General features: G+C 43.7%; 1 protein-coding gene across 1 annotated transcript; it reads left to right on the top strand.

Annotated features, from left to right (window-relative positions):
* Positions 1-210: 210 nt before the first annotated feature.
* Positions 211-4643, top strand: LOC115386199 (tumor necrosis factor ligand superfamily member 12-like). Its single transcript, XM_030088420.1, is given in 5 exon segments — positions 211-226; positions 274-300; positions 303-400; positions 1340-1615; positions 4608-4643. Coding segments are annotated over 5 exon segments (453 nt in total).
* The last annotated feature ends 8096 nt before the right edge of the window (positions 4644-12739 follow it).

Here is a 12739-nt window from a genome sequence, read left to right as displayed (position 1 = left end):
GTAAGTGGCCTGGCAGATCCGTCTCGCGGAGCATCTGCTGAAGTGTTTTCAATCATATACCCCTATACGATTGCGCTCGTAAAAATCTTAATTGACTTTCCTCTTTCTTTCGACGTCTCTCTCCCGCTTTCCTCCAGTAACCAAAGTCTCCCTCAGCAAGGTAAGACTCATAAAAACCCGAAGCACGCCGGATAATCTTTGGTCTTCGGGATGAATAACCTGGGGTGTGTGTGTGTGTGTGTGTGTGTGTGTGTGTGTGTGTGTGTGTGACAGTTGGAGAAGGTGGCGTGATCAAGGGCTGGGAGAGAGGACGCTCAACATGACAAAAGCAGTGAGGTACAACAGGGAGCAGGGCACCTTCACCGTGGAGAAGACGGGGGTCTACTTCCTCTTCTGCCAGGTGAGGCGCGCTCTATTTTCATCCGCAAACTTAAATAACTTTATTTAAATCTGCTCCCGCAAGTATTTCCATTAAACGAATGAGTGAATCATCGTGAGGCCCGAGAGTGAAAACATCCCCGGTTTGATTCCAGTCCAGAAAACAAGCGTTTGAGGTGAAGTGAGTGATGTGTGTGAGCGGCTGTCTGTGGACTGGCAGCCGGTCCGGGGTTTAGCTGGATGAAGTGGTGCAGGAGACGGTTCTATTGACGGCTAAAGACTAGATTTAAGCGTTTTAGTCTTCCAGCTCATTGTTTTGGTATTTTTGGTCCATAGTTTTGTATTGAGAATGAAAATGTTCCTTTTTAAGCTTTCTATTAAAGATGTTCATTCAGACAGTAAGGATCACCGTCACCAGAATGTGGAGGAAGTTGATGGATCCACTTTCTATGGATCAGTGTTTGGACTTTTTCTAGGTTCATCAACATATCGATGTGAATCTGTCATGAGATCCTTCATCTGGTCCATTAAAAAAAGTGAATTCCTGGATGGGGGCTGACTTCAAGCAGCGACGGGATGAAATCCTTCCTTTATCTGAGATCAGAACGCAGCGTTCTGCTGAAACCCTGGTTTTGTATTCACCATGGAAGCTGTTGAGATTAAAAAACAGAGGAGTTGGACGAGGCCGGTCTATAAATTAAGCTTTCATTTTGTTCTCGCACTCAACTGTTTTCTGGAGACGCGGAGATCGGGTTTCAAGAGATCTCATGCGTCCAGACTTTGGTGTTGTCAGGCTGACAGAAGTCTGGAGAAAATCTGACTAAAAGGGGAAAAAAAAAAAAAGAAAAGAAGGACCTTTGAAATACTGATGTACTCTGTTTAATATTCATTAAAACAGTCTGGGACAGGGCTGTGTGTGTGTGTGTGTGTGTGTGTCTGACGGGACGCTCCTCGCCCTCAGGTGCTGTTCAACGAGCAGCAGTCGCAGTACGTGAAGCTGGACGTGGTGAGCGGCGGCCAGCGGCCCCAGAAGCTGCAGTGCATGGAGGGCTACGGCACCACGCCGTCCGCCGGGCCGCACCCCTTCCACTTCCTGAAGCCGTGCCAGGTGTCGGGCCTGCTGCGGCTGGACCGCGGCACCGAGCTGCAGGCCGTCACCGGCTCGGCCTTCAGGCTCCACGCCGTGGGCAGCGCCTCGGCCTCTCCGCACTTCTTCAGCATCTTCCGATCAACTGAGGCTCGGCGCTCGGCTCATCTGGCCTGGAAACTCTCTCTCTCTCTCTCTCTCTCTCTCTGTCTTTTTTACTTTTACGAGCGCACAAACTCATCGGAATTGACTTGTTTTTGTCCAGATGAGGCTCGTTCTCTCTCCCTCTCCCTCTCTCTCTGCCTCTCTCTCTCTCTCTCTTTTTGAAACAGTCACAAGCAGTTGAGGTATCGCATAATGCTGCGACTTCCTGCCATAGACGTTAATTTGAAGGACAAACCTGACATTTGTGGAAGCTGTTGTGGAATTTCTTTCCCTTGGAACGCTGTTTTTTTTTTTTTTTTTTGGATTAAGACCAAGACCCGCAGCGAACGCTGGATGAATGTGAGCCGGGAAAACAGATGTGATGGAAGCTGCTCTGTAGATAAAGAGCGTCATATAAAAAAAAAAAAAAAAAAAAAAGAAGAGAGAATTCCTTGGATGTTCATCTTAGTCTCCGTATCATGTAATAAATTGTGCTTAAACTCACTTTTTTAAGGACTGACTGTAAAAGCTGTGCATGCACTTCCACTCCCACAGCTCTGTGAGCGTCTATAAAAGCCTTCACCGATTGATATCAACGTTTTATATAATGCAGAGTATTTGTTTTTTTTTTGCGTATGAAATCTAATGAATCAAACTTTGTTTTAAAAAGAAAAAAAAAACTGATTTATGATCGTTACAATGCAATTTGTATGTACTAGTGTGAAATACTGCAAGCCTTTTGTATATATGTCACACACACATTTCACACACGTGCAACGAGACAGGAGCTGGCAGAAGTGTGTTTATGCGACCCGGATGTGAATTTGTTCTCTTTTCTAAAATGAAATGACTGTATAGTTTTGAAAAGCAGGAGCGAGAAGTGGCATGAAAAGCAGCTTCAAGCGTATCTTTGTCTTCTCTTGCTTATTTCTCTCATCTAGTTGGTGTCTATAGCCATCATCTCCACGCTGTTTGTAAATGATCTGCTGATTTTCAGTCAGTTAAAGGAGAATTGGGTGAGGGGTGAACACTCCGGTTGTTGTTTTGCTCCAGATGAGAAACATTTTTGGTATTCATGAAATGAGAAATTTTCGTAAATGTGCTATTCAAGAACAAAAAAGTGGAAAAGTTGAAACGGTTTCTAACAGTTTCTGTATGATTCCTCCAGGAATTTCAATCAATTTAACGTCCTGCTCACTTTACATGTATGATTCTCAAAAGATTCGACCAAAATTCACATTAATTTATGATTCTTTTCACAATTTTGGGGGGGGGGATCCATTTGAAAAGAGTGTCTCTTTGGTAAGTCTTTTAATATAGCAGTTTTGAGTCATGCAGGATCAGTCTTCGTAATTTGACACCAGCCTCAGTCTTCCAGCTGCAAAAAAAAACCAACTGATATGTGAAAAATTGTATTGTTTTGTGGTTAAGTGATGGAATACTGAAACCGTTGAACATTAGGTACGCTTAGTTTTTTTAAAAATCAAGAAGTCAAGGTGCTACGTTCATTAAATCATCACTGCTGATACACTTCTCCTCGTGCAAAAATCCTCTGGATTTGTCTCTGGCCTTAAATCCTGACGATATTATTCTATTTATACTGTCGCGGTGCGTGCGCTGGGCTCGTTCCAGCCCCCTTTTTTGCTGCGGCTCCTCGGTGTTTTACCGTCGTTTCGCCGCTCGGCTGGATTCACGATAGCAGGAGATTAAGTGTTTGTCCTCGCTGTAAATCATACGTGTGACTCCAACGCAGAAGGCTGCAGAAGTGTGGAAAAGATCCAAAAATCCACTTCAAATGGAGCAGTTCCAGGCTATACACCACACACACACACACACACACACACACACACACATTATTCTCGATACCTCAGAAAAATAACCAGAAAGTTCTTATTTGGACCGAAACTAGTGGGGAAATTGCACAAATAAAGCTGTAATTGAAGAAATCTGTACGTCCACTTGAGATATTCAGCTTTAATCTTTATTTCACATCTTTAATTTTATGTCTTCTTGTTTTTTTTTTTTTTTTTAAGAGATGAAAATTCCTTCCATTCTGTCACATGCTGCTGCTTTCTGTAATATTCCCTGCAACAATACAAACAGTGTGTATTTCTAGCAGTGGGTTTCTGCACTCCCACTCTTGTTATAAGTAGTTTTTGTGGATGGACCACATTGTTTCCCCTCAGCACTTTACTGCGGAGATGGTAGTGTTTTTTTAATTGGAGCCCAAACCTTCATGTTTGAAATGGAAAAAAAGAAAAAAGAAGAAAAAAAAAAAGCGAAGCGCAGACATTAGATCCTGTTTGATTTCCTCATCGTTTCCCTTCTTGTGTCTGTCGCCCCTCTCCACATCCCCGCGCACCTCATATTTCCCTGTCAGCACCAATCAGAGCACACCACACACACACACACACACTCCAACAGCTCCCTGAATGTCCTCTCTGTGCACACACACACACACACACCAGCCATCTAAATTTTCACTTCTGAATCTGAACCTGAACCACATAGCTTTGAAGTCCTTTGAGGGAAAACATGCCTCGGCCCCTCCCCCGTCACCACACACAGTCTTAACCACACTTCCTTGCCCCGATTCCTTCTTTTCTTTTTCTTTTTTTTCAAATGTCAAAGTTTATTACCGCCTCGGAAAATCTTGTGAACTCTTGTGAAGAAGCTCTGTGTAAAATGAGGATGTGTGTGTCACTCTTCCGTTGAATAAACCTTCCTTATTGTTTATGAGAAAGTCGAGTTTCTGATATCCTATTCTTTCGATTAATCCCAGCGATGGCAGTAAGCGGTTCGGAGCGCGGCGTCAATCTGCTCTGAATAACAAGGCCTGCGTGACTCCTCACCTCCAGTCACGGTGAATCACGGACCGTCTGCTCCATCCGTGTGTGAGTGCGGTGTGCGAGAGGAAGAAGAGTGAGGAGAGGAGACACCGAATCAATGAGCTGTTCTCACAACATCCCCACATCAGCAACTTCTCCCCTCTCAGCAGCATCCGCCGCCCGCCGCCGCCATCAAAGCCGCCTGACTCAGCAGCTCCGAGTCTCCGAGGATGTTTGAGCTGTTTGCTTAGACTGGGATTCAGATTGAGGCATTAAAGTCCTTAATACAGAGGAATTAAAGTTGAAATGTCCACAGCTGGGGGGGCGGCGGTGGGAGGATGGGATCCACCAGTGAAAAAAAAAACATTTACATTAGACGTTTCTGGAAAAGGGTCATGAGGTCAAACACCCTGAGTCCGGGTCTGGATGTACTGGACTCTTTCTCAGTTTAAAGAAATCCGCTGATTTGACATTGTGAAGGGAGCAGAAACGATCCACACGGCGATTCTTATCATTTCATTCAGTTTATTACAAACAAAAAAAAAAAAAACAAATAAAACAAATAAAACAAAAAAGGAGAAAGAAATCAAAGGAGACGCGTATGTTTTCACTGCCATTCATCGTCTGATCGGCACCATTACAGACACAGTGACACGAGATACCAGAAATCAACACAACGTTCTGGAAACAGGACAAAGAAAGAGTGGGAACAAACAAACAAACAAACAAAAATAAAAAATAAGTGCTTGGTAGTTGTTGGTTTTTTTTTTTAGATGTAACATTTTAGCTCGGGGGGTCACGAAAACTTTGTAAAATGGTTGAGAGTACTTTGTGTGAAGATCATTGTAAAGTTCATGGGATAAATCAACAGCGAACTATCTGGTTGTTTTTTTTTTTAACTCAAAACCAACAGTGGTGAGCAGGATTTACAGGTTGACATCAGGTTCTTAATTCGTTTTAACGACTTTACATTTGTTCAGCTATGTTTATTAAGGCGTTTTTAAATGATGCGGTGTATAAAATGGGTTTCCAGCCTTTGATTTTTTCCCAGATATAGACGTTACTCTTTACTGGAGTTAGATAGTATGCGTTTTCTTTCTTTTTTTTTTTTCTTTTTTTTGCTCATAGAAGCATTTAGGGTTACATATGGCCTATTTTTCTATATATGTATGTCACTTGCAAGCCCCAAATCTAAAATGTAAGCAAGGAGAAAAGTGAGTTTTCTCGTAGCGTATCTACCTCTGAAGTTCGCTCAACTTCTTCGTTTTGCTTCTCTGGGATGACCATGGCGAAGGGGTGCGTCGTTTGCACCGAGTTGTTTGTTTTTTTTTTTTTTTTATTTCTTAGTTTTATTCGTTACAAAACAAACAAAAAAATGTCTCATTTGGTTAGAAGCTCTTCCTCAAATAGCGACGGCGAAGAACAAACAGCAACATCGACAACGACAATACTCATAAACCGCCGGAGTGGAAACACAGGAGAACACGAATGAGCCGTTTAAATACGCAAAGTATATCACAGGAGGCCGTAGAAAGAAATGGAAAAACGAAAAAGAAAAAAGTGGAAGGAAAAAAAAAAAAAGTAGATTGAAAGGAGAGGAGGGAGGGAAATAAGAGGAGTGTTTTCCGTCGGTTTTTAATAACACTGCTTATGAAGGTTAAAACATTCATAGGAGGTCTCTGAAAATGGCGTCCTCGTGGCGAAGCCGTTTTTTTTTTTTTTTTTTTCGTTTTTTTTTTTTTTTTTTTCCGGAACAAACCCCCCCCCCTAAAATACCTCAAAGCTCTGTACATCAGCTGGAACCAGGGAGGGGCCGGGGCTGGGATGAGATGCACGGGAAATATGGTCGCACGAGTCCTGAAGACATTTATCATATCATAACTTCTCTACAGGTGTTTCATCTCCACATGTACCATTGGGAAAAAAAACCCAAAACAAACAAACAATCGAAACAAAAAGGTTAAAATAAGAAAAAGAAAAGGAAAAGCTGGAGCTGTGCTTGGAGCTGCTCGGACCGAGAAACCGGCGATTTGAGTCTCTCTCTGAGAATTAGAAACAGTATTAAAACGACTGTAGGCACAGCTTGATACCTCTCTAGTATTTTCTTTTTTTGTTTGTTTGTTTTTTTTGTCTTTTTAGTTTTCCTTTCCACGAGACAGCGTTACTGTGATTAGAGCATGCTTCAGGAGATGGAGTGCAACGCTAGAGGATGAGTTTAGCTTCGCATGCAGCTTCCTGTTGAGAGTTCGGCGGGGCGGGGAAGGAGGCGGCGGGAAGGTTACATGGATTATAAAGAGATTCTACAAAGGTTGAGGTGAGTTTAGCGTTGTGTGTGTGTGTGTGTGAGTGTGCGTGCGGGTGTGCGTGCGTGTGTGAGGTTAGAAAGCATCCCTAGAGGGGAGGAGGCCTGCGTGAGGAGGCCGTTTCATGAGGAGTATAATGGTTCTGAGGCAGACGAGAGAAGGTCACGAGAAGTTATGAGACAAGTTGTGTGTGTTTCTATTGTGGTGTGTGTGTGGACAGTAAGTGCACGTGCATGAGTGCATGTGTGTCTGATTGCGAGTTTTTGTGGAGTACCAGTCAGTAGAGGGGGAGAAAACAAAACAAAACAAAAAAAAAAAAACTTTCAGTGGATTAGTCAGAACACTGGACACGTGGTTTAACCAGCAAAGCTCAACCGTCTTGAGAAATGGAAGATATCTTCTGCAGCGGATGGATGTGTTTAGTGTGTGTGTGTGTGTGTGTGTGTGTGCATGCACATGAGTGTGTGTATGTGTGTGTTGTCTAGTCGTCGATGCAGATGACCTCTCCGCTGCGCTGCTCCCGCCGGTTGACCAGCAGCTCCACCTCGCGCTCCTTCTTTACAGACATGGGCGGCCCGTTCAGCACTGCAGAGAGAGAGAGAGAGAGAGAGAGAGAGAGAGAGAATCAGACCTCAGGTCAGCTCGGAAGGCCTCGGAACGCAGATTATTCCTCCTCCGGAGCGAGGACAGAAAATTCCTTCGGAGATGAATAACTTGACTTGAGACGCAAATCTCCTGAATAAACTGGAATAAATGTGACCCATATGTGTCCAGCTCAAAGCAAGAAAGGAGCGAGAAGCCGCCTCTCTCCCGGGGTGAAGACATCGAATACATTATTATGATCAGACGAGGCAGATTCTGGCGGAATCGTTCTGCAAGTCGTGCATGAAAAAGAAATCATCGACGAGGGTGAATAATGAAAGTGCTGAGCGAGCGTCTTGGTTGAAATGCTGTTGGCTTGAGGGATGGAGAGGATCTGAGACGCAGATTAGCAGATTAGCGGTGCTGCTCCTTCAGATGACTCGCCTCCATGTACTGATGAAACACATCCTTCACTTATTTCCAGGGACAGAACAGAACTCTAATCCAATGTGTCAAGGTCTCAACTGAAAGTGGCTCAAAACAGAGAAAGCTGGACAAACTTTGGGGATAATTTCTGTGAAGTTCTGACTGGAACTGAAGCCGGAGCAGGAGAGTAGAGGTTTGTGACCTGTGTGGATGCTGGACACACTTTTGAGGAATAATTAACCGATCTGGCAATTTATGCGAACTCACTTCTGTTGCCCAAAAGACATGAGCTGATTTGCGTGAGAACCTTGTTCTGCTTGTAAGCAGGACAGCGCGAGCGGTGGAAAAAACAGTGAGCAGCAAGAGGAGACAAGTCAAGGTGGAGTAGTCCACTTCTTTTTTACTTTCATGAGCCAAAAAACATAAAGTGCGAAAGTGCAAGGGAGGATTTCAGTGGAGCATGGCTTCCCCAGCAGCAGAGCAGAGCCTAACAACAACAGCCAACAACGACCAACTAACCTGAGTGAACGTCTTCAAATGACTTAAATCCATTCAGCTTAAGTGGGTAAAACCACAAAAACTCTGCAGGTGTAAACATATTAGCTCACTGAGACTTTTAAATCCTTCACTCCAAAACCCATCATAATAATCTAAAGAAAAACAAAAGTCATACTTAAGAATAAACCAAACAAATCAGCCAAATAAATGAATTAAATCCTAAACTATATCTAAAATATGTGTAACCACCCCCCGCCTGTTCCCACTCTTGGTCCAGCCCAGAACCTTCCCTTCAGTGGCGTCTGGTGCCCCGGGGAATCGTTTAGCCGGACACCACCCCCTGTAAGTTTTCTTTTGTGATAAACATTCAGTCGAAAAATCCAAGAAACACAACTTATTGAAGTAAATCTAAACTTTAAAGCTCCGAAATCAGCTTAATTTTACAAAAAAGTTACTTTTTTTTTTTTACTAATTTGACATTTTATTCTGTGTTTAAATCAGCTTACAAATACAAATGCTTCATTTTTCTAAATTGTCGAGCTTGACACTTCTGAAGCTGAACGTTCACCTACCTGGAGACAAGAAACAAAACACGTCTCCCCTCAAAACATTTATTCTAGACCAAAAAAGAAATATTTGCAAAGCTGAAAGGGGAGGAGGCATCCTCTTAACATTGTGGGAAATGTGGCCTCAGAGTTTGAGAAGTGGAGCACTAAAAATACCTCCAGCGCTCATGTGGTGCTTGTCACTGATCTGCGCTGTGGCTTTGTGGTGTTATTTTTACAAAAAAGTAAAGGTAAAAAAAGCATCTTTGCACACAGATCAGAAAGTTTTTGAGAAACAAGCCTGATTATATCTTTTTTTTTTTATTGAGAAACATGATACAGTACATTAATATATCATATACATATACAAGCGTGTGTTTACATTAATGACAAGACTTCAAAATGCATAAGTTTGAAAGTGAGGCCAGCAATGAGTCCACACACACACACACACACACAGGCACATGAGGACACAGACACACATCTGCACACACACACACACACACACACACACACACACACACACGTGCATCGGAGTGTAACTTCGTTCTGTGCTTCCCACATTAGTGTGCTATCGTGCATGTGCTCGGGGAGTGGAGAGGCCAGTTCAGCGCCGCTTTCAAAACAAAAGCCAGGAATAGACCAGCAGCACACGGCTCTCACTCGCGCCACGGGGAGAGATAAACTGTCATAACACCCCCGTGCAGATCAAAGATGCGATAAGGGGGCGCGCTGAGCTGAGGACGCTTGTGGGGCTGTGTGTCTGTCTGAAACCGGAGGGTGGGGGGGACCACTTATGGGAAAACCGTATGGCGCTCGGCCAACGGAGGCCAGAGGAGAGGATGAAAAGAAAGAGTCTGTCGGTGTGTGTGTGTGTGTGTGTGTGTGTGTGTGTGTGTGTGTGCAGTGTGTGGAGGGTGCAGACTAAATCTGATAAAGAGCAAAACAAATGGAGGTAAAGACTGGGTGAAAGAGCGCCAGACGTTAGGGTGCAGGACAAAGAAAAATAGCTCATGACGGGACAAAGCAGTCTTCGCCACGTCCAGCAGAGCAATGAAAACAACTCAGAAGCTGCGTTAGAGACCATTCATCAACCTGCAGGGTGCTGAAACCTCTGTTTTTCAGCCCTATAAGGGATATGCATCACACACACACACACACCTCACACACTCTCACATGGGTAAACTTGTGTCACAGATATCTTCTTCAAATGCATTTTTCTTTGGATGACAGTGGGAGTGTCCAAGAAAACCCAAGCGCACACAGGGAGAACATGCAGACTCCACACAGAAAGAACCCCGATGCCCAACTTGAATTCAAAACCAGGCATCCACGATAAGGCAAGACAGCTGCCCACTGCACCACTAGCCTGCTGTGCTTTTATTGCTTTGTGAAAAATGAGCAGTTTTCCAGAAAGATCTTTTAACTATACAGACAAAACGCAATTATTCTGAAATGTACAACGTCTGAAAAAGAATTATGGAAAAACCAGCCGCGACCCTGTCTCCCTGGTGTTTGTTCTGCAGACGTCTCTGCTCTAAATCACCCACTTCCAGCCAGTCTAGCCGTGTAATACCATGCTCTACCACATGGGGGTGTAGTGAGAGACTGAGACGGAGGGAAAGCAAACCAGTCCACTGATTCAGCGTTGTCTCCAGGACAGAAATCCTATTCCTTTAATTCCAAAAAAATAATAATTGTACCTTTAAGCAGGGTATCAAACTGTGGTCCTCGAGGGCCGGCGTCCTGCACGTTTGACACCCTTTGTGTGTAGTTTCATAGCAAAAAACAAACAACAGCGCCACCTCGTGGCCTGGCATGCTAACTACATAGTTTCCAGGATTTCTGTGTAAACACTTTACACAAAAATGATGCATTTTCATGAAACTTCACATGTGGTCTTAATTTGTCAAATGACTCTCTAGTGTATTTAAGCGTTGCTCTTTTCGTCGAGTTTGCCAGCGACACACAGGAAGCGCAGGAAACTATGAACGCGTAATCCGGCTTTGTAGTTTGGGTTTTCATCCCCAGCTTAGGCGACTGCGCAACCTAACAATTACCTGACGTTGCCGTCTCACATTAGAAGTAGTCATCTGGCAAAATATGAGGCAGATTTTATTGTGCGGGAATCAAATCAAACCCGCGGCGTCACTGAGGTCAGCAGAGCTGCAGCTATTCATCAGAAATGTTGCCTGAGATTAACTTGTAGCTTTCACCAGCGTCTTTATTGAAAGGTTGGTGTGTTTGAAAGCAAACAGAAGGAGTCACTTCTGTTTACGGAGCAGCCAGACAAAAAAAAAAAAAAAAAAAAAAAAAAAAAAGTTCAAGTGTTTTCAAATCAGCTGGGATTGAAATTAAAAAAATATTACAACCCACAATATTGATACTGGCCACAAGAGTCGGCTGTGCTCTACCGAAAAGGCATATAAGGTAAAGGAGCCATGACGATAAAAACCGGAGGAGGAATTCAATAAAGCACTTGTACTACAGCAGATAACAAATTTCCTCTGCAACATCCAACATCGTACATTTCTCCCTGCTGCCAAAGTCATTCTGCAATATTTCGCCTCTTTCCATCCAAACCCCTCCTCCTCCTCCTCCTCCTCCTCCTCCTCCTAATTCCTCGCTTGCACTCGTCGGCCTTTAACTTTGCAGTAGCGGCAGACATCGTTAGACAGATAAAACCTTTTTCTCTTCCCATCCCAAATTAGTTTGGCAGCAGGAGTTGCAGTTATAGTAAAAGAAAAAGATAAATCCAGCAGCCCATAAAAGGACACGTCTTAAACCTCGGCCGTTTTATTCCTCTCCTAAACTCCGGAGTGCACTAGATGGAGCATCTCGAGTCCAAAAAGGCAATAAAGGCATTCCTGGCCAACATGTCAGTCTGTGTCTCTCCCATGTAGGTCCTGCCTACTATCTGATGGAGGCGAACGCTGCCATCTTGGCAGGAGACGCCGCATTTTTGTCCGCTGAAATGCTTCGCGTGAGCCTGCCGCTGCCAGAAACTTTTTAACGAAGAACAACCTTGTGCCTCCGAACTGTCAACTTCTCAAAAAAAAAAAAAAAAAAAAAAAAAGAAAGAAAGAAAGAAAAAGAAAGAAAGAAGGAAAGCTCGACCTTGTTTCAGAATTATGAACCTGTCCAAAGAACAGAAAGTGATTTATAAGTCTGCGAGTTGTAGGAGTTTCACAACCAGCTCGTGGGACACGCTGCAGATGGAGGTCAGGAACATAAGTCAAGTATTTCTGCTTTAAGTGAAGAACGCGTACGCATGTTTACAGTCTTCTGGATATAGAGCCTACGGCAGTAGTATTTATCCAGCGTTTAGTCTAAATTCTGGTTTAAAATAAGTCGGCTCTCTTGGCGGCCATGTTTGTTTTTTCAGTCCATGTTGTTTAACCACACGCAGTGAAGACAACAACCTACGTCGTAGGAACTGCCGCTGCTACGGTTGGCTTCGAGAGGCCTTTGGATAAATCACTCTCCATCCAGTCAACTTCAACATGCGCTGATAAAAAAAAAAAAAAACGGCGGTCGCTAATCTTTGGTTTTCTCTTCTGGGTCAAACTTTACTGAAGAGCTGGCCAGTAAGAGTTTCTTAAATCTAAAAAAAATAATAATAATAAACCCGTCTCAGAAATACCACCCAGTTGTTTCCGGTCAGAAAGCGGTGCGTGAGTCAACGTGGCCGACACATTAGCTCCATGTTTACAAGCGCGGAGACGACCGACTGAGCCCGTCCTTCTTCGGCTGCGTTTCGGCGCTCCGCCACATTTTGCCAGCTTTTGTTTTCGACATGGTTTGGGTTCATTTTCAGTAGAAAAAGCTGCCCGCAGCTGGAAAACAATGGCGGACCCGACCACACATTAAAGCCACAGAGATTTAAAAACAAAAAAAAAAAATCTAAACAATACGCTCAAATAGTCTAAATTGCTCCCTTTAATGAAA

This window comes from Salarias fasciatus, chromosome 3 (genome assembly GCF_902148845.1).
Source record: "Salarias fasciatus chromosome 3, fSalaFa1.1, whole genome shotgun sequence".
In the NCBI taxonomy this organism is placed as follows: Eukaryota; Metazoa; Chordata; class Actinopteri; order Blenniiformes; family Blenniidae; genus Salarias; species Salarias fasciatus.
The sequence above is the reverse complement of the archived record's forward strand: the minus strand, read 5'-3'. Positions and strand labels throughout refer to the sequence as shown.